This window comes from Alnus glutinosa, chromosome 14 (assembly GCF_958979055.1).
Source record: "Alnus glutinosa chromosome 14, dhAlnGlut1.1, whole genome shotgun sequence".
In the NCBI taxonomy this organism is placed as follows: domain Eukaryota; kingdom Viridiplantae; phylum Streptophyta; class Magnoliopsida; order Fagales; family Betulaceae; genus Alnus; species Alnus glutinosa.
This window is the reverse complement of record NC_084899.1, coordinates 15,594,914-15,618,390: the sequence shown is the minus strand read 5'-3', so window position 1 is coordinate 15,618,390 and position 23,477 is coordinate 15,594,914. Positions and strand designations below refer to the sequence as shown.

At 36.6% G+C, this 23,477-nt stretch overlaps 1 protein-coding gene across 2 annotated transcripts in view; it reads right to left on the bottom strand.

Annotated features, from left to right (window-relative positions):
- Positions 1 to 1,314, bottom strand: part of LOC133857026 (AUGMIN subunit 3) — a 45,009-nt gene extending 43,695 nt beyond the window's left edge. Inside the window, exons 1-3 of one of the 2 annotated variants that reach the window (XM_062292122.1) lie at positions 967 to 1,314; positions 769 to 805; positions 287 to 390 (exon numbers count right to left, since the gene is read on the bottom strand). In XM_062292122.1, the coding sequence (XP_062148106.1) occupies positions 287 to 390; positions 769 to 805; positions 967 to 1,142 (317 nt within the window). In that variant the 5' untranslated portion in view covers positions 1,143 to 1,314. The remainder of the gene's footprint in view (positions 1 to 286; positions 391 to 768; positions 806 to 966) is intronic. The other variant, XM_062292121.1, reaches the window with a different exon arrangement.
- Between the last annotated feature and the right edge of the window lie 22,163 nt (positions 1,315 to 23,477).

The window sequence follows — 23,477 nt, the reverse complement described above, 5'->3', positions numbered from 1 at the left end:
CTCCATCTAATTTACACTCTTCTTTCATATATAAATTTGTGCATGCATGTATCCTTCCTTGCAAACTCCCTCTCTACCCAGTTCAAAACAAGATAGATGCAAAGCCAACTACAAATAACACCAATGAATTTCCTATGGCACATTCTTGAAGTCATCACACTTAGGTCATTGGACACAATTTTGCTTAGTTGATAACCAAAAAGGAAAGAAAAAAGAAAAAATTGAAGAAACATGAGGGGGGGCACTAAATAGTGAATAAACATCAATGTCCAACAAATTACATTACCGTATATCTTTTAATCCTTCTTCAGCTCCAAAAAGTGCCTCCTGGTTGTCTCTCCTGGCAGAAAAGGCTGAAATACTATCATAAGCAAAGTCCAAATCCTCCCCCTGTCAAGTAATAAATTTACTTGTTTCAGTGCATACTTCAAATCACGGAAAACGAGTAATACTAGCAAAGCACTATATTATCAAAGTTGTTTCGTCTATATCCAAACATCTCCGGATCCTTATTCAATCAACCCCAACACATTGTCTTAGCGAAAATCTAAAGACAAAAAAAAATAAAAAAATAAAAATGAAACAAAAACCCCTCAACATATGCCCCTTTCCTCTCTAGGGCTCTTTGTCATTTTGAATTAAAACATGGAAAACCCAGTTTAAACTTAGTGTCATATGCCCCATATAGCAAGTAATTAAAGCTAACAAGCAAAAAAGTGTTCATAATTTACAAGAACGCGCTTAACAAAATAGGCACGAGGAAGTTACCTCCAGTAGCTTCCCTTCTTGCAGAAACTGATCATACCTGGACACCATATTTTCAAAAAAATTATTCACTAACATCAACTAAACCCTAAATGATTTCCATTGTAGGAAAGAAGAAATTAGTGTATGTAGTATAATTCACCAAAAACAGGGGGGGAAATCAGATGATGGCGAAGAGTGAGGGAGAGAGAGGAACGTAACTGGGAAAGTTCGGAGAGGGAGAAGACGTTGGAGGGGCGGAGACTGGAGCAGATCCAGTCGAGGATGGGGCGTGCGTCGTCGTACTGGAAGGGCCACTCGAAGCTGTCAGGGTCCAATCCCCCTGCCCCTTCGTATCCCAATTCCCCCAACAACGAGCACAGTCTCGCTCCACTCATTCTTTGTGCCAATCTGATTGCTCTCTCAGATCCTCATTTCAATTTTCAAATGCGTGCGGGAGAGAGAGAGAGAGAGAGAGAGAGACGGAGAATTCAATTGTGCTTTACGCAACTTCTCGAGCACTTGCTGCACCAACTCTTCACTTTTGAAATTCGGCAAAATACCAGGTTTAATAAATGTTTGGAAATGTGTTTCCTTTTACGTTTTTGTCTTCGTATTTTTAAAAATATTTGAAAAATAAAAACAGCTTATAATTATAAATTATGTTTGAATGTATTGATTTTTGTTTTTTAAAACAAAACTGATTTAAAAGACAAGCTTCTAATTGCTACTGGACACTCATGGGTACATTCTTGTCTTGTGAGATTTTAGACTTGAGTAATTTTGCAGGCCGACAGTATCCCGTCAACCGTCTGTTATCCTAGTTTGCATGAGTCATAGGCTTGACTCATTTTCTCGAGCTCTCCTACACATGCATCCCTTATCCCCATCATCTTCTCTTTATAATAAAAAAATTGATTTTAAAAAAAAAGTTGACTCTGATGTGACATCATAGACAATTTTTTTTCTTAAAATCAATCTTTTTTAAAGAAAAGAGAGAGACAAAGGAGGGATGAAGGATGCATTTCTAGCATTTCTCCATTTTCTCACTGCCCCGATTGAAATTTACTTTTCCCTTCTCTTTTTTATAATTTTTTTAAAAAGAAAAATATTAACTTTTAAACATTTTTAACTTTTTTCACTTTTTATATTAAATCAACACTTTTTTATTACTTTTTAAATAAATAAAAAGTTACTATAATATAAATTTTTTTCACTTTTCCATATAAATTATTTCAACTTTATATCACATCAGTCTTATTTTCCAATCATTCAAAAATAGAACCTCTATCAACCCTGGTCTAAAGGGTTTTAACATTCGATTTCTTTTACAAGGACGACAACTCAAAAAGAAAGGACCCCACAAAATGTGAATTTTCCCATGATTCCACCTAAGCACAAAGCAATTCAACTAGGAGGCAAGTAATGCATCTTTTGCCTCCAAGCTCCGTGACCAACATATCCTTCTTGGCTTGTAACCATTGTTTGGCCTCTTTATAAAGCTCGTAGGCCGTATATATGACTTTTCGCTCCACAGTGCAAAGGGTGATGTAAGAGTCCATTATAACGATACAATATTGTTTGCTTTTGACTCTCTCGAATCAGACTTCTCAAAAAATCACTCATCTTAGTACTACTCTCGTATAATCACGTTTAACTACGGAATTCTGATAGGTTCATGGTCATTACAGCTTTAAAATACATTGTAATGGTGCGAATATACACATAAGTGTTGTGCAAATATTCACCTAAATAAATAAATAAATATTTTTACGTTTTATTCGTAAATGCACAAAATTAAAACAATAGTATAGAAGGCAAATACGAAATCATTACCATGAGGATTTGTATAAACTATGCTTAAAGAGATTTTCTTAAATAAATATTTTGAATGAGATGAGATAAAATATTAAATTGAAATAATAAAGAGAAAATGTATAGTTTCGATATCCACCACTAATCATACTCAATTAAGATTCACAATATGTACATTACTACAGTCATAACATGATGCTTAATGTTTACCAACCACAAGGGAATGGTATCTTCTCATAAAGTTATTGATTTCCCTAAGCAACAAGTTATGCATGATATCTACTCTAACTTTTTTCATCCTCGAAAGATTTAACATGGTATCTACTAAGTTGTTCTTAAAAAAAGCATAAATCTATGGAAATTAGTAAACACACTCATATTAGAACATGGTATTTATTTCAGTTGTCTTTATATTGATTAATCCAAGAACTTGTGGCGAAGTTCTTTCATTACAATATTATGTCCAAGACTCGGTTATCCAAATTGACATAAATAACAAAGCTATACCACAAGAATATGCCAGCCTAACTTAAATATGCGTGGAATTCAATAAATTAATTAATCAAATTAAGCATCAATATACAAATTGTAGCAAGGCAAATTGAAAAACTTAAATAAACATGATTAGGGCTTCAATTGAGCTCAAACTAAAGTATTAGTTATACATAATTTGGATAGAAATCATCCTCATAAGAAAATAATAAAGGAAAAGAAAAACTAGAAAAATCTTTTTTCTTGAGTAGCCTTTGATTATTCCTCAAAGCTTATATGTTTCTTCAATGTTTAAAGGCCTATTTATAGGGATTTAGGAGAATCCTAGAAGCCCTAATAGTCTCAGAAAATTCGAAAGCCAATCTCCTAGTCCAAGTAGGAGACTGAAAATCTAATCCTATAAGGAAAAAGATTTCAAATTCGTTCAGATTTGTGGTCTTTTATTGCGAGGCAATTTTGGAATAGTAAATGTCCGAATTAGGAAAAACGTATTTCAAACATATTTGTTGCATTTTGTATTAGATCTCCAACGCTGCTAATTTCACCGCAATTTGATACTTGAGAAAAAGTTATGATTAAAATATAGAGACGTGCTCATCCTGGATTATTTCCAAAAATAACAGATTTTGCCGACTTATCTTTTCTTAAATTCAAAAATGATTTGGAGTTGAATCTTTCCAAAAGTAAGTTTGCTGACTTTGGTATAATCTTGGAATTTTGTGAATTTTCTTCCAAAACCTATAAAATACAAGAAAACACAAAAACAGTACAAAACATCAAACTACAACAAAACTAAGAGATTAACATATATGAATTAAAGGGCTTGAATGTGTAACATTTAGCACTTATCACACCCCCAAACTTACATATTGCTAGTCTCTTAACAATTTCAAAATTGAAAATAAAACTAAAACAATAACTACTCTACCTCATCTATCGCGAAAAATGCGATTGCATTTAGCTTATGCAATAAGTCTTTTAAACCTCTGAGACTCCCTAATGGACCAATGAAGCTTCGTGAGGATTTGCCAAGAATGATACCCACAAACATTATGCAAATCATGTTATCTAAAAGATTGAAGCATCAACAAGATTATGATTCTCATTTATTATTAAGCTTAAAAAGATAAACTCCATATTCAAAATGAAAATGAATTCCAAAGTCTAACCACTTACAGATGACAGGCTGAGACATCACAAATTTAATTCAGTGTAAAGTGAATTAGGACATAATCATGAGGCTTCAAATTATTTCTAATGTGTAATGACTCAATACTTCAAAGTTTACTGGGGCTCCCATTAGAATGAACAACTATCATTTGCTCTAGTATTGATCATCACTTAAGACTGTCCTAATTAATTTCTAAAGTCTGCGTCGATCGCTCTGATACCAACTTTGTAACACCCCAGACTATTTATCAGTAAATAAATCCCAAGTGTTACCACTAAATCCTCATCATCAAGTAAATTGCAGAAAAAGTTTTTTTTTTTTTTTTTTCCTACTACACAAATAAAATAATCAACTCAAATTTAAACTAGAGCAACTACTAAACCATTTAAACCATACTACCTTACAGTAACAGAAATCATAATGGTATCACCACAAGCCGATCATAAGTACAGGTCATACATCAAAAACACGATAATTTATCAAATACGTAAATAGTTTGAGAACATCATAAGTCTAAATATAAACTCAATCATCATGTAATACGATTTATGAATCGAAATCCTTATTGAAGGTCATATATATATGGTTTCCAATACAATGCTATAAATTAAATTTCTTTAAAGCCTTTGAAACCTTGCATTTTCTCTAAAAACACAAATTTGAGTTTCCAAATGTTTGAAGTTCCCACTCGAACAATTGAGATCTTCTTTCCGAATGTTCGATGTTCCCACTCGAATGATCGAGACTTCTTTCCCCAAACATTCGACGTTCCCACTCGAACAATCGAGATTTTCCTACCCCGAATATTCTAGTTTCCTCTAGAACATTCGAGCCTATTTGAGACATTTTTTTAATGTTTTTAGCCACATCATCCCTTTAAGCATGCAATAAACCATATCAAGCCATCTCTTTGTTAGGACTCTTGGTTGAGTTGGATAATAGGTTTAAGTAGGAGTTTTAGGTCTTTCATGCATTCTGGTAGTCACCGAACGTTCCATTGCTCATGACTAAACATTTGACCATTGTTGGTTGAACGATCGACCTCGACACCGAACGTTCGATGAAGGCAGTAATCTGCATGATTAAGGTTTTATTACATAATTAGGGTTTTACATGCTAAATTAAGGTTTTTTTATTTTTATTTTTATTTTTTATAGATACTTTGAGAACTTACAAAGCTAAAGCCAAGACTAACCAATGGCTTAACAACAACTGGAAAACTAGAAAAACTATAAGGACGTATTACTAATTACAAAGTAATCAAGGTGGATCCTTGCCACTATCGATTCAGATCGAAGGGATAGGAGACGAGTTGGTGGGAATGCTGCCAGTTGTTACCCTGGTTGCGACCCAATTTGTTACATAATAAGCACAGAAGTTTGTCCTTCTATCGACTTTCTGTGACGACCTATTTTTTTTTTTTTTATACAAAATATTTGCATAAACATTAATCTCTTAAAATATAAATGGATCTTCACAGTGGCACGACAGTATATCGCAAAGCCAACATATGGTACATCCCCCATAATATGTACCTAGTAAATCAGAGTATAACATCTATCTACTATGCAGCAGAAAACATAAACATAATAGCAGAAATCACATCTTAAACATCTATCATAAATTAATCATAATCAAGAGCCAATATTACATCTATCTATTTAAGTCTTTCTTCAAATTAAATACATAACATAAATGACTTTATACAATAACAAGTAACACAGGCGTCACAAGCCATAAACAAAACCAATAAAACAAAGGACGCCCATGGTCCCGCAATTACGACCGTCGCGGCGAGCTTCAGTCATAATATCCTAAGTGCACATCTACAACACCCTCAACTACGACCGGAGTACCTGCAGCCAAGGAAACATCATCTATACGGTTGTGGGGGTTTGCCACATCCGTATAGGTGGAATTATGAGCCCACCGTCTTAGCATAAATAAATACACTAAGACATCAGAGGTATACTATTCACTGAATTTTCGCAAAAAACCAACTTTTCCTTCGTTTTAATATACTTTTCATGAAAACATCACACAATTTAACAATGTTATGCATGCTCATGATAGTCTTTTTATTCATTGTGAGGCTTACCCTCTCTTCGATAATTATAAGGCTTACCCTCTTTTCTTTATTATGAGGCTTACCCTCTCTTCGTTAATGTGCTCATGCTTTATGCTATACAATTCAAACTCAATACTCATATTCTTTGCAAATCATGCTTTCTTCAAACACGATAAACCAATCAACATGTAATTTTATCATTCTTCTTTGCATAATTTAAATCCCAACAACAACTCACAATCAAATCCTTCAAATCAGTTCAAATCACATTTTTCAGTCACACATCACTTCTCATAAACATCTTTGATACTTCAACATAATTAAAACTACTTAAAACATCCAGAAAGCATATAATCAACATAACGTCAGTTCAGTTATGTAAAACAATATGTCATTTGCAATTCTAAAAATATATAAAAGTATAGTTTTCTCAGTGAGTAGAATACACACCTTGGCTGCATTGAACTCGTGACTCGAACTTTACATCGGAGAACCCATTGAAGTTTCCAATCCAGACACTATCCTGCAAACATTGGTATTGTTAGACTACGCTATTGAACTCTACGCTCAATGACACATAGACTGCCCGTGTGCACACACGTCGCGCTACCCGCTTCCAAGACTAGATATGTACTTTTGGCTATTATTAGGTTAATCATTGGTTCAATGTTCGTATTTATTTGTTTATTAACAATAAGATGTATTTACTATTTTCATTAGTTTATATATTATTGTATTCCGTTTTCATTATTAATCCCTAGATATTAATCTTAGGTTTTAGGTTTGTAACATTATTTTGTTTCTTATTCTTAAACACAATTGTTATTATATTCAATACTTTATATTTTATTAGCTACTAACCATCTAGGTAGTTTAGATCATAGAACCCTAATCTTATTTAACATACTAATTTAATAACTCATATTAGATTAGATTATAATTTCGTTTGTAACATATCCGTTTACTAAAGCTTGAAGTATGTACATAGACTTCTAAACTAAGTATTATACCTATTGTTATTAGTTCATATCTCTTAGGAATTCTACCTCAATATTAGTTATGTTACTATTTCAATTCCTAACTCGCTATCTATGTTTATTTGACTAACTCAATTATTAATTATTGTATTTCTTTGACATCAAGTTATTTACTTATTTTATCCACTTATTCTCTTGTTACACTTATCCATTAACTCTTTCAAACCTAGGACCTTAGTAGTTTATACCCTAAAGGTTATCTTAATATCTTTAATCATATTATACCAAAATCACAGGGTCTATTTATTAGATTAGGTTACAATCACGTATTGCAATATATATATTCATTTATTAAAGCTTGAGACATCTACATGAACATCAAAGCTAAGGATTATACTTTACTCTTTATTAAACCTATGGGCATAAATGGATTCTAGAATTTATTTTAGCTATCTTCACTTGTTATCCATATTAAGCTCTATACTTATATGCTTTGACTCATTCCTCAATTACCGCCAAGATTAGAACCATATTACTTATAACCTCAACCTAATACAATCTCATAGTCACCATACCTATAATACTAAAATGAGGAATTCAACTATTAATTAACAACCCGCCCCCAAATTAATTGAACTCTATCAACACCTAAAATATCCAACATTATAAGCATATCATGGAGAACATATTAGCCATCATTAACCAACTACACATCAAAACAAATTCCACCATTTAACATCAACATCTATAATTACTCCAAATCAGAATTTCAACTAATCATAAGCTTCCACCAAACAAAGCCTCAAGTTCCTTACTTGTCATGACCCAAAAGAAACCACAATCTAATCCCACACATCATATGGCCATGGGAATCAAGAGTTACTGAATCAACTCAAAACACCAATAAATTAACCACAACATTAAACACCACCGAAAACTACACCCTTTAAAATCTCTCTCTATTAACTAAAACCAACACCATCAAATTAATAATCCAAAAATCCAGATTTGAATCCATTAAAACAATCATCAAATTCAGCCCTTACATTCTCGAAAACTCAAAACTATTAATCATCAAGTTAAGCCCTAAAATACAACATCAATTGTGCCAAGATTTTCCTTTACTTCAAACCACCAAAATACCCTTCATAATCACCTTTCATTCCAACATCAAGCACTTACCACAAAGCATCAATCATAGGTTATCAAAATCAAGAATCAAAACCCATAAAATAACCATCATTCGGCCATTACCATAAAATCCCCATGAAACCCTAGATTTTCATCTCAAGAAAAGCCCACAATTTCCAACTCAAAGGGAGTTCAAATCGTATCTCCAAAACAACCAAAATAAAATACAAATGCAGAATTTCTTAATCCAAGAGAACTCAAACATTCAACAGAAATTAAGGAGCCAAAATACCCAAACAATTATCAATCAAAACCCAAATATCAAACCCATCAGAAATCTAGCTTCAAGAACACCAACCCAAAAATCACCTAAACAGAAAATTGCAACCAAATCCCTAAATAAATCGATCCAATAACTGACAATCACCAAGGCAAAAAATCCATCAAAAATCAAATCTAAAAGCTAAAGGGAAGATGATTTTTACCTCTTGCTACACATAGCCGAAACCCCCATTTTTCTTCTCATTTTTCTGCAACTCGTCTCTCGACCTCGATCAGCATCTTCTAGCTCTCACGGTGGTTCTCTGTGTCTTGGATTCACTCTCACTTGACGGGTCTCACGGGTTGTGTGAGAGAAGGACGAAGAGAGGAAGAAGAAAGAAGAGGGAAATGAAGCTGGGCGTGCGCGTGACAAGGGAGAAGGGAGAAAGAAAGGAAAAGAAGAGAAAAGAAAGAAGAGAACGTGCGTGAGGGAGAGAGAGAGAGAGAGCGAGAGAGAGAGAAGGAGAAAGAAAAGAAGGAAAAGAGATAAAGTGGGAACGTGGTGCGGTGTGAGTGGTTGGGGGGAGATAGGGTAATTTTCTCCTAGCCATTCCGGTGATGACACGTGGCAGGGTAGGATTCCCTTATTTTTAAAACCCCCAACTTCTATTAATTACATCAAGACCCCACTTTATACTATTTCTATCATTTAAAAATTGTTATTTAGCCCATCATTTTTAATTAGGACTTATTATTATTATTTATTTTAACTCCATTATTTTATCTTAGACTTACTATATTTACATAATATAAATATTATCACATAGAATATAATTAGGGGTAATTACCTTTTTCCCCCATGAACTACCAACTTTTGCGCAAAGCCCCCACAAACTACCAACTCGACCAAAATAGAGGATTCAACTACCAAACGCAACCATTTTCCCTCCTTCCGTCAGTTAGAGGGTTAAAACAAACGGTCAACGGGTCACGTGACCGTCTCGTGCCGTTTTACATGGGGGCATGTTGGAAGATGGTAGTAGTTTATGGGGGCATGTTGGAAGATGATGGTAGTTCATGGGGAAAAATAGGAAGAAAATAAGGGCAAAACAGCATGTGACGGTCAAGTGACCCGTTGACCGTTTGTTTTAACCCCTTTGACTGACGGAAGGGGGGAAAATGGTTGTCTTTGGTAGTTGAATGTTCTATTTTGGTCGAGTTGGTAGTTTGTAGGGGCTTTGCGCAAAAGTTAGTAGTTCATGGGGGAAAAGGTAATTACCCCATATAGTTATTAGTCTCATCTATTTAATAAATATAATCCATTAATTGCTAAACTCTTTATTTATTTTCTTGGTCTTTACACTTTCTTTGCTGACCAGGAACAATCGGGAAGAATAGAGTCAAGAGTAGAAGAGATCCGCCAATCTTGGGCAATTTTTGGATCTTGAAGAGCCAATATAACGATTAGTGAATCACCTTCTATGATAAAGTGATTGAGACTAAGTGAAGAGGCTAAGGAAACCGCCAGTTTAGCTACTAATGCCTCTCCCAATTTGGATGACAAGTTTGGTTAACTTGAGTGGCCTGCTGAAGGATTTGCCCTTTATGATTCTGACGAACAGCTGCTTGTAATGAGAAAGTGTCTCTAATAGCTATATCAAAATTAATCTTGAAAATAGGCGGAGGTGGAGGAATCAACTTTTCTACAACTGAATTGTTTGGAACAGTTTTCCAAGCTACTAAATGTTCCATAGAGACCTTATTTACATTACGGGATAGTTGAAGAGCATTAAAAGAGATACCATCATGGTAAGCTTTGTTACGGGAAAACCAGAGAAAATCACATGCCACAGCATCAAAAATTTGGAAACAATGGTGATCAGTCTTCGGAATATTGAGAACCGACCCAGGAGAGATAATGACTTTGATCCAGTTCAATATATTTGGAAAGTACAGCGCTGTTGAATCAAGAGGCCAAGGCGAAAGTCTCCATATGACTCGGGCATAAAAACAAGCAAAGAACAAATGGGGTACTGAGTCTTCACCAACCTTACAAAAAGGGCATCGAGATTCATGAACAAGAGGTGAAAAGATGGAGTTAATACGTTCCCGTGTAGGAAGAATATTCCAAGCAATTTTCCAAATAAATAACCTTAATTTGTCATTAAGATTCAATTTCCACAGATTTTTCCAAAAGGTTGGGGAAGTACTAGGCAATGTAGTTATGGTTGACCGATTCTGCTGGATAGTAAGATAAGCTAAATTTGAAGTGAATTTCCCAGATGTAGAAAAGGTACATAAGAACTTATGCTGAGGTGCCAAAGAAATATGGATATTTGAAATCTCACAGATGGATGGAGAATCAAAAACATAAGAGAGAGCTTGCATATTCTATTTATTTGTTCCAGGGATAATAAGGTCTAAAATAAGAACATAAGATAGATTCCGATTATTAGGAAATCGTGGTTTAGGCCTGTACCTAAGCAAAGTAGGGATTCATGTTGTTGTCCAAACAGGAAATGCAGAGTTGATAGAAACTTGAAAACAAGAACCCATGGTGAGTAAATATCGACTTTTTTGTATCCCTTTCCATAACCAAGAAGTTGAGTTATGAGTAAGGGATGACAAAAAATTCCCATAACTGATGTATTTTTTCTGAACATATTTCACCCAAATACTATCAGAATTATTGAGAATCTTCCATCCCAGTTTTGCAATAAGCGCCAGATTAGTTGATTTCATATCACGAATAACCAATCCTCCTTGAGAGCGAGGCATACAAATAGAACTCCAGAATTTAAGTGATAGATTATTCAATTTACCCTCGGGGAAGCCCTACCAAAAATTCTTGAATTGACGATCTAGGGTATCACAAACAGAATCGGGCAACACAAAGGTGCTCATTGCATATGAAGGGATAGCAGCCGCACATGCTTTAATAAGAACTGTTCTTCCTGCTTGAGAAAGGGTTTTCACATGCCATCCTTAAATTTTGTGAAAAACCTTAGCCAATACAAGCTGAAACGCCTCCTTTTTGGATTTACCAATTATAAAGGGAAGCCCTAAATAATTGGAAGCCAAAGATGTTAGTTTATAAGGAAAAATACCTTTGATGCTATGGACTGTGGAGTCAGAGATATTTTTACTGAATAAAAGAGAAGATTTCCCAACATTCACTTGCTGTCCAGATCAGGAACAATAAAGATTCAGACAATATTTGATGATAGCTGCTTCAGAGGATGTAGCCTTTGCAAAAATGATGAGATCATCAGCAAACAAAAGATGTGTAATTGTGGGACAAGTTTTTGAAATTTTAATTCCTTTAAGAAGACCAATTGATTCCTACTGATGGAATAGTCTGGATAACACTTCTATTCCAAGAATAAATAAGGAGGGAGATAAGGGGTCGCCTTGCCTGAGTCCACGAGAAGGGGTAAATAAACCAAAGGGAGATCCATTAATAAGGATAGAAAGGGACGTAGAATACAGACTCTAATCCAGTTAATCCAAATTGGATGAAACCTCAGTTTTGCCATAATGGATAATAAGAAATCCCACTCCATTCAGCCAAATGCTTTCTCCATATCAATTTTGACAGTCATAAGGCCCCCACAACCTTTTTTGGATTTGAGTGAGTGAAACAGCTCATGTGCCAAAATTGAATTATCCTGAATGGTCCGGGAGGGAACAAAAGCCGATTGATTAGGAGAAATAAAATGATGTAAAAGACCTTTGAACCTGTTCGCAAGAATCTTGGATATAATCTTGTAGATTATATTGCATAGACTGGTTGGCTGGAAATGATTGACCGAAAAAAGCCCTAATCTTTTGGGAATGAGAGCATTAAAAGTGTGGTTCTGTTCTTTCAACAAATGATTCTTCTTAAAAAAAATCCCAGACACAATTTAGAACTACTCTAATAATACTCCAGTATTTATGATAAAAGAGAGCAGTAAAATCATCAGGACTTGGAGCTTTGGTAGCCTCAATACTAGTAAGAGCTTCATAAATTTCATTTTCCACAGGAATTGAGCATAGATTTGAATTTTCCTCCTCAAAGATGGAAGAATCAAAAAGGTTCAACAAATCATCTGTAGCAGTTGGCGAAGAGGAGGAAAAGGGCTGCTTGAAATGTTGACTTAAACAATTGCCTATTTTTCTTCTATCAGATATCCAAGCACCAAAAGGCAATTTTAAAAAAATCAATGGCATTACATCTTTGCTTAATCAATGTAGACACATGAACATATTTAGTATTCAGGTCCTTACAAGTAAGTCATGTATCTCTACATTTACTTTTCCAGAGAATTTCTTCTTGGAGAAGAAGAGAATCAAGCTCATGCTTAAGATTTAGTTCATCCAAGTGCAACTGTGGAGAAAAGCTAGATTGTTGTATATAATCTATATGCTGAGTAACCAAGTTGATTTTTTCCTGAATATTCCCAAAGGAGAGAGTATTCCAGAATTTTCAAAGCATATTTCACAGATTTCAATTTTTTTGCTAAGATAAAAGTAGGAGAACCATTGACATAAGAATCCGAAGCTGCAAGAATAACCGAATGACATTATGGATGTTTAGTCCAGAATTCCTCTAACCTAAAAGGTATAGGTAAATGCAAAAGAGACATTGCAGTATTGAGAATAAGGGGATTATGATCAGAATTGGTGGCTGGCAAATGACATTGAAAAATGTGGAAAGAGCCTAATCTACTGAGTTGAAGCAACACCCCAATCTAGACGTTGTTTAATCAAATTCCTCCATTCCCTATGATTTGACCATGTAAAAGAATTCCCTAAATAACCCAAATCAACCATACCACAATCATTCATAAAGGTTTGGGAAAAATCATTTGAAGAACTAGCAAATGGCAATCCACCTGATTTATTAGTTTGATCCAGAATCATGTGAAAGTCACCAATACAAAGCCATGGGCCAGAATATTTATCCCCAATAGACATATTATTATCCCAAAACTGAGCTTGAGAAGAATAATAAGGTGATCCATAAATGCAAGAAAGCAACCGAGGATGATGAGAGGGATCCGAATAACACCAAGCAGAAATAGTATGCATATTAGTAACAAAACATTCTAGTTCCACACTATAACGCCATGTCAACAAAAGACCCCTTTAGTACCAACAGGAGGAACATGTGCCATAAAAAAAAAAAAAAAAAAAAAAAAACCAAGACAGTTCATAATTATACATGCAACAGTAGGATCAGTTTTTGTTTCAAAAAGAAACATAATATCAGGACTATATTTGCTGATCTTGACTCTTAAGCTTCGGGTTGCAAAGGCACAAGACAACCCTCTGCAATTCCAAGCTAAGCGTTTCATTGTTGGGGAGGAGAACCGAATTGGTTCTCCCCCTTTTCTTCAGTGGTGGATTCTTGATCAGCCATATCAGGTGTTTTGCGGTGCAGATCCTGATTAAACAATCTTGTTCCTCGAGTTGAATGATAATATTTCCGGATAGGAGAGAGGGATGCCTCCATGTCAACTTCCATGCTAGTGGGAGGAACATCATAAGGAGAATGGATAACTGGCCCTGCTGTCAGTTTAGCATGAACAGGTGGCACTTTAATGGATGGTGGAATTGAACCAAAGGAATGAGCGCAGGCATCCATTGAGTACTGCAGAGCGGTGAGAGACAGAGCTGCCATTTCCATTTTTGTAGGTTTGGAAGTTTTAAGCTTTTTCAATTCAGACAGAGGCAACTCATCAAGATCAATCCAAGGCCTTTTTTGGGTTGAAGGCAGAGATGTAATGATCGGTGATGGTGGTGGAGAAGGTGGAGGGGGGGAGTGAACAATGGATGAAGGTGGTGCAAATGGGCTTCGAGACCGGGTATAATATGGGTGAAAACAAGTAAGCTTACTTGGATTTGGTGATATGTGACAATTCGGTTTGAAGGATCCAATATCGGAAGGTGGAGTTTGGGATATGATTTGGAATGGGTTGGGACTAGAATCGACAGGTTTGTCATAGTGAACAATCTGTGAGGTGAGAAGTCCATATGAAATTGGGCCTGGTCCTTTAGCAAAATCTTGATTGGGTGGGCTTGGCAGAGATGGATTATGGCCCAAATGAAAGGATTCAGAAGGGGGATAAATTTGGAAAGGCCTTGACCCATGAGTAGGTAATGGAGGTGATGTTGTATGGGCCCAATTGGAAAGGAAATCCATGAATCGGGCCGGATGATTAAGATTTGGGCTTTCCAAATTTGGGATGTCCCAAGTAGGTCCCTCAGAAATTTCATAAATATTTGTAATAAGCAAATCCATGACAGAAGGGGCATTATGGGGATAACAACTAGAATATTCAGCAGCTAGCAGAGCGTAATGATGTTTTACCTGAGCTGGAGGACACATGTCAACCAGGGGAGCTTTGCCTTTGTCTTGAGCAAAGCAAACCGAAGAAGTACTTTGAGTATCTGGCGCCTTAATGAAGCTAGCAGACGTGCCATGCTCTGATTCGCTCATGACTGGAAGTTTTTGTTAGTTTGTGATTGGCTGCATTCTGTTGGACCAAATCACTTATATGTAATGATGCTTATTATACAAGGATGCTATTTTATTCAGAGTCTACACTTCAGTTATGAGCTTCAAGAAGACTTTGTGCAAGATTCAAAATAGTGTAGTTCAGTTCCTTTGTATCCATCCGGACGACGTGGTATTCCATTCGGACGATGAGAACTTTCCATCCGGATGTCCCTCTGTGTCCAGAAGCTTCAAACTGTTCAAGGTTGCATCCGTCCTGACGTCACAACAACACGTCCAAACACCCTTCAGTGTTCGACAAGTAAAAGGATTTCTTTCCAAAACACAGATATGGGAAGACAGCTGCAACCATCTGAATGGCGTGGCTATTCCGTCCGAACGCTATCCTTGATAAGGCAAGTCGTGTAAAAGATGTTCAACCGTCCGGACGTCAGACTCCATGGTTCGGACGCTCAAGCCTTAATATGGAAATTACGTGCAACAAAAGTGCAACCGTCCGGATGCTAGGGCAACATCGTCCGGATGCGGCCCTATTCAGGAAAGAATTTCAAGCGAATTTGGAAAGACGATTGCACAGTTGTCCGTCCAGACGTCCTCAGCTACTGTTCGGATGCCCCCTAGGAAAATCGTATCAGACACTATTTAGGTTTCTGTAGCCTATAAATAGAGGCCCCTAGGCATGTAATTTGCAAGAATTCAGTACTGAATTCCATAGAGCTTGGAGAGTTATTTTATGAGTTATTGTGCTAGTCCATCTACTCTTAAGCTGTTGCAAAGTGCTGTTGCTATGCTGAAACTGAAGTCTATCTTAGGGTTGGCCCTAAGGTAAAGGATTCCATTGAAGACTCCTTCAAGTAGGTGACTTGGTTGGGAGGCGTTCTTGTTGGGTTACACGTTAGAGTTCAAGGTACGATCACTGCATAAGGGTTTGTGAGTGCTACTGCTTTGTAACTGACTTTGTCTTCTGAATAGTGGATATCCTAGGTTTGGCTGTCCCGGAGTGATTTTTCTCTTAATTGAGTTTCCACTTCGTCAACAAAATATTTGTGTCATTTAAATTCCGCAATTTAAATATTTTGTTGCATACTATCACACACTTGATAAATTAGAAGTCATCTTTATTTTTCAATTGGTATCAGAGCAGGTACACTCCGTTTAAAGGGTTTATTTCCTAAGTGTGATCCTTATCTTCTTGTGACTTCTATTTTTTGTTAATAACTTTTATCATGAATTTGTCTCAGTTATCTGAAGAAAATTCTAATATTAAGCTCTCTAAGGTTTTTGATAAATTGAGTAAAACTTCTAAAAACTCCAATAAAGAGCTCAAAAAAGTGAAGCAAGAAAAAGAGTCTTTGATTGTTCAGTTATCTGAATCACATGTTTTGATTGACTCTTTGAGATCTGAGAATACCATGTTGCTTAATACTATTGATGCACTTGAGAATAAATTGAAAAAGTTCTCTAGTGATAATTTGAAAAGCATGCTTTGTATTCATTCAGATATTTCTAACAAGCCTACTACTTAATTGTTGATAATATGATTACTTCTACTTCACATACTTCTGATTCTGAATTAGATTCTATTGATATTAAGCCTGTGATAGTAGATACAGCTTGTTTAGAAAAGTCTTGCTTAAATAATCATGTGATGCCAAAGTCCAAGGAATCAGGAACACGAGGTAAGTTTGTTCATACTTGTCATAATTGTGGAAAAATTGGTCATATTAGACCAAATTGTTATTTGTTGAAATCCCACAGGCCTAGGATGAAGTAGGATGCTCCGAGGAAAGGTACAGTTAAAAATTCTTCCTCATCATATGTCCCTCCGCATAGAAGACATATAAAAGGTAAGAGCAATACTATTTGTGAGAATGCTAACTTTAAATCTGCAGAGACTATCAAAAAGCATTCCAACAAAAAAAGCCTGCCTACCTGTCATCACTGGTCACATCCGACCCAAATGTTCACAGCTCCAGGCTCAGAAGTCGAAGGTTCAGAAGGCACTTCAGGCTCCACTGCATCAGTAGCAACAACAGAAGTTTGATCTTGCCAATCAGAGTGACAAACCAAAGAAGAACAAATCAATGCGCTACGAGAAAAAACCGCAGAAGCCCAATGGCAGCTATGGCTATGAAGGATTGCTGAGCCTAATACAAGGTATGCTAAGAAGAATGGACAACATGAACAAGACTTACAAACCACCGCCACGGGTCAACCAGGTATGGGTCAGGAATGATGAGACCATTCACCCCTTGAGGGGGAGTGGACTCACTGAGTAGAGGTGTAGTCTTACCATGCCTAAGATTTTGGTTCATAAATTCTAGTGCATGTTAGGTATGTTTGCATTGCACTGTTTATCATGTCATATCTTATTCATGCCTTGCATTCCGTTTGAGGAACCAATAATTCTATCCCCATATTTTGTTGTCTTGAGAAACTTTTGCAGATATTTTTTTTGGGGATGACAGTTAAAAGCACGTCGGGCGGCTGCTTTTCTATCTTGGTATTTCTAAACCTCTCTCCTCGAGGACAGTTTTGATTTTACCTTACATGCTGGGACTAGATGTTATTGCCTTTTCCATAAGCATGTCCTTGTTGTTTTTTTGTCTTATTTTGTTCAACATAAAATAAAAATAAAAAAAAAATAAAAAATTGGGGAGAAGATGCGGAATTTTATTTTTTCTGTTGATAGCTTTTCTGATATAGTTTGTGTTTTTGCCTGATATCTTAGTTCATTGTGCATTAATTGAATATGCTTATATATGATTAAGAGTTTATTTCTGTTGTCTGCTAAGTTTTCCTATTGCATCTTAATGATAGATAGTTGTTTTTCTCATGCGATGAAAAAATTGTGCACTATCCAAAGCTCCCCTAAGGTACATTTTTTTTTTCTCTCGGACTTTTAACTTCTGGAAATTCTAATAAGAGAGATTTTTTTTTGCTTAGATGGTCAAATTGACCAACTCTCTAGTTGAACCTAGAATCCATAAATTCTGGCATTCTTTCTAAGTTGTAGCACCAAGTAATATAAAGTATTCAAAACTGAATAAATATGGATAAATAAAAAGATCCACTGCTTTTATGCTATAAATCTGTTCTTGAACTTGTCCCTATAGAAACAGTTAGTGACCAAATCATTGCAGAAATAGACGGTCACTAAAGGACTAATTAAAAGAAAAATGTTGCAACTTAGGGGGATTGTATCAGATGAGGGTAACTAGGCCCTAGTAAAATAAGGTTTGACTTTTGACTGACATATCATTGATTTTCTCTCTTGTTTAGAAAATTCGGTTGCTTTAAAGTCATATCAATGACCTTCATACCTTATTCAGAACCTTTCACACACACACGCATTGCATGAGTTGAGTAATCTATTTAAAATTTCTATCTGCAGGGAAATTTGTGCTTATTGAATACTTAACTCTCATTTATATCTTTGTATATTTTTGCAATGCTATTTGATTGCTTTATCAGTTGATTATATATGCGTGTTTTGAAACTAACTTTAAGGAAAAATATTTTTCTGCAAATTTTTCTTCAGTTTCAGATTTTCAGTGTGAAGCGTCCAGACGGACCTATTCTTCCATCCGGACGAGAGCAGTGTAACGCCCCGCCTTTTACAAAAAGGCGTGAGTGAAAATTTCAAATTTCTACATGACATTACGACATCATCAGAGTTAATATTGGGCAACAGAATACAATATATCCAACAGACTTGAAATTAAATAACAAATCACAGCTTCTAATTAAAATTCCTCTAGACATCTATTAGAAAATACTTAGAACAAATACATGGAAGCAAGCGTCAATAATGACACAAAAGAATGCATGAAAATTTTAGCAATCTTCTCAACAGAAAATGTTATAAACACAGAAGACTACAAACTGAAAATTAAATTGACTTCTAAGCGTGTGTGTGGGTAAAGTGTTAACAAAATAATAACAGTGCGGAATTTAAATAACACAAGAATTTTTGTTAACAAAGTGGAAAACTCAATATGAAAAAAATCACTCTGGGGCAGCCAAACCCAGGATATCCACTATTCAGAAGACAAGATTAGTTACAAAGTAGTAGCACTCACATACTCCTGATGCAGTGGTCGTACTTTGCACTCTAACGTGTAACCCAACACGAACACCTCCCAACCAGGTCTCCTACCTGAAGGGGTCTTTAATAGAATCATTTACCTTAGGGCCAACCCCTAAGATAGACTTCAGATTAAGCGCAGTAATAGCACACACAGCAACGGCTTTAGAGAGATCAACTCAGCTCAATAATCTCACAATATAGCTCTCTAAGCACTAATGGAATTCAATACCGAATTCTTGCTGTTCTCAAGCCTAAGGACCTCTATTTATAGGCTGAGGGTTCAAATGAGCGTTTGGCTTGATAAAACATAGGCACCATCTGGACAGTAGTCAAGGGCCGTCCGAACGGAGAATTTCACTGAAATTCTTTCCTGTTTTTGATCCGCGTTCGGACGGTGGTGCCCTGTCGTACGGATGGTCGCACTTCCGCTGCAAGCAATTTCCATATAAAGGCTTTGCGCGTCCGGACTGGGGCAATGGTCGTTCGGACGGTTGATTTGATGTACACAATTTCCATATCTGATGCACGGGTGTCCGGACCATGCTGACTGGCGTCCGGATGTCTGGATTTTGAATGCGATACTTGCCTTATGGATAAGCGCGTCTGGACGGGAATCCACGTCGTTCGGATGGTTACAGCGATCTTCCCATATATGTGTTTTGAAAAGAAATCCTAAAGCTTCGTCGAACACTGAGAGTCGTTCGGACGTGCTGCTGAAACATCCGGACGGATGCAAGCTGGAGTAGTTCAAAACTTCTCGACACAAGGGAAGGTTCGGACGAGAAGTTCTCGTCATCCGGACGGATGATGCTTTGAACAGATGGGCGTCTAGACGATATGACACGTCATCCGGACGACTGGCACTTTGGACAGATGGGCGTTCGGACGGTATGACACGTCGTCCGGACGGTTGGCAGGGAACCGAATTTTCTACCTTGCAAACTGTGCAGAATCTTCTGGAAGCACTTCTGAATAGCGGAATCCTTGTTAAAAAGCATCTTTACAAAGAAGTGATTTTGTTCAACAGAATGTGGCCAATTACAAACTAACACAAACGAAATACAATCTATGTGTCCATAGCTTTAAAACCTCTTGCGCCCTAATCTTCATCTATAAAACCTGCTCCAACATACACATACATACATACATACATACATACATACATACATACATACATACATACATACATACATACATACATACATACATATATATATATATATATATATATATATATATATATAGAAACAAAAACACAAAATACCCTAAGGGAGTCCGCTGTTTCCAATAATATGAATGCTGATTTATTTAATAAATGCAACACAATGTAAATATGGCTTTATAATCACATGTATACGCAATATATAATCTATGGTAGCTAATCATGGTCATAGATTGAATATAAACATAACCATAAAGCAATAATATGACAATTTTAAATGCAGAGTTTTAGGTATTGCCATTTTTCCACTCCTCTGCTGGCCTAAGCACTGTTGGTATCTTATTTAAAGCCTGGGCTTCCTCGCTTTAACTTTTAATTATATTCTTTGGGAGCCTAGGCTCTTGGAAACCTGGGTCTTCCCTGGTGACCTAGGTACACCAGTTTTTGTATTTATTATTCTCTTTTTTGGTACTTCTACATTCACTACACCTAGGCAACCAATGAATCGTCATATACCACTGTGGATCTAGATCCACAGCTTGTTATTAAACAGCTTATTAAAATAATAAAATATGCAAAGTCACATGCCCAAACAAGTAAATAAAGCAGTAGACATAATATTATAAGAAAAATCCACCAGCATCGTCCTCAGTAAGAATAAAGATACTTATCGCCCTTTGGTGCAGTTCTCCTAGCTCATCCTTTGCCATAAATATATATATATACATACAAAGTGTTAACATCGTTACTTTTGGATATTGATTATATTCACTAAGGTACACTTATTTGTAAAGCCGATTATATCAATTATCATTCTGAGTTTATGGAACTCTATGATAGTTATACACTAAACTTAGCATCTAATCTCCATCTTTGATTAATAAAATTAGTCATTTACTAATTTCAAAATCTCAAACTCAGCTGATTACCAACATTAACAAAAGCCATTAATCTATTAAAAAAGTTGAAAAATTAAATGGACTTATAATTTTAACAAGTGTGTGTGAACAGTGTGCAACAAAATATTAAATGCGGAATTAAAAGAGACAAATATTTTGTTGACGAAGTGGAAACTCAATTAAGAGAAAAACCACTCCAGTGCAGCCAAACCCAGTATATCCACTATTCAGAAGACAAGACTAGATACAAAGTAGTAACACTCACATACCCCTGATGCAGTGGTTGTACCTTGCTCCCTAACGTGTAACCCAACACGAGCGCTTCCCAACCAGGTCTCCTACCTGAAGGGGTCTTCAACGGAATTCTTTACCTTAGAGCCGACCTTTAAGATAGACTTCAGTTGTAGCGCAGCACACTTGAAACAGCTTTAGAAGGATCTTGAACTTCTCTGAGCTCTTGTGGAATTCAATACCGAATTCTTGCAGTTCTCAATGCCCAGAGGCCTCTATTTATAGGCTGAGGTGCAGAATGGGCGACTGCTATAATATGTACGGACGCCATCCAGACGGTGAACTTAGGCCGTCCGGACGGACAGCTGTGCGACGGGATTTTCCAAAAATTTTGCTGAAAATCTTTCCTGTTTAAGAGCCGCGTCCGGACGGTCGCACGTCTGCTGCAAGTAATTTCCCTATAAGGCTTAGCGCGTCCGGATCAAGGGGGATGAACGTCCGGACGACAATTCTTCAACACGCAATTTCCATATCTGCTATGCGTGCATCCGGACCAAGAGAGGCAGACGTCCGGACGGTTGAAGTCGAATCGGCAATTTCCTTAACTGATGAGCACGCGTCCGGACCAAGGCTGACTGACGTCCGGACGGCGATATTTGAATTGCGATTCTTGCCTTATGGAGATGCGCGTCCGGACGAGATACCACATCTTCTGGACGGTTGATCGATCTTCCCTTTATTGGAACTTGGAAAGAATCTGAGACTGTTCGAGTACTGATAGGCGTCCGGATGGGCTGCTGCGATGTCCGAACAGATGCAAGATGGAACAGAAGCTTCTCGAAACAGTGTAGGGTCCGAACAGAAAAGATACGTCGTCCGGACGGATGATGCTGGTCTGTCTGGCGTCCGGTAGGGATGAACACGTCGTCCAGACGGATGGAACAGTGGATACTAATACCCACTCACACACACAATCAAATCCTCACCAAAACATAGTGGCCAGAACAGGGGAAATCATCTCCAAAACAAGGGTACTAGGCCGAAACGTTACACCAAACTCCAATCAGCTGCAAAGTCTCACAAAACAAAGCACACACATGCTCTGTCAGCACATCGAATTCATAGTAAACATACACATACCATAATCGAAATATGGGACATTTGGGTGATTAGCAAAACACACACATACACCCAATAGGCCGAAACACCATACAACCAGGAAACCATCACACCAAAATCAAGGCTCAGCCGATCAAGAATCAACTGAAAGGATCATCAAACATACAATCAGCAAAATCAATAATAATAAGTCCATGTGATGAGTGCCAAATATTGTGTATTTGGACCCCTTGATTTACATTAGTTAGACCTTTGGCCTTGTTGTTTTCTGATGTTTTGGTTAGTTTTTGTGTTTTTGTGTTTTGTAGGTCAACAAGAGAGGAATGGAAAATTTCATGAGGAAATGCTTGGAAATTCGGAAGTCTTGGAGAGTTGATCGATCGAACTTAAAAGTCGATCGATCGAATTTTGACCGATGTAGATCGATCGAATTTAATTCGATCGATCAATTTTTCCCAAAACTAATTGTTGCAGAAGCTCGCCAGAACGCCCAATCAGGAGCTTCTCCATGACAAAAAGTAGTTCTCCCTTTGATTTTCGCAGCAGAACATGCTGGTTTCGTGACCTTAGTTGTCTCTAGCAAAGAGAGGAACCCTAGAGGGGGTTAGAGGAGTCATTTTACATGGGTTTCTAACCCTAATTTCCTTCTATAAAGCCATAGTCATGCCTCCTTGTTGGAGAGCAATTCTCAGAGTAGTAGCTAGGTTTAATTTCGTGCATTTTGTAGTTTATTTCAGTAGCTATTTTCTTTTGACATTTGTCTTTGTAAAGCTTTTCTTTTATTTTCATGTTTGTTCTTCAAGTTTTTGTGGTGT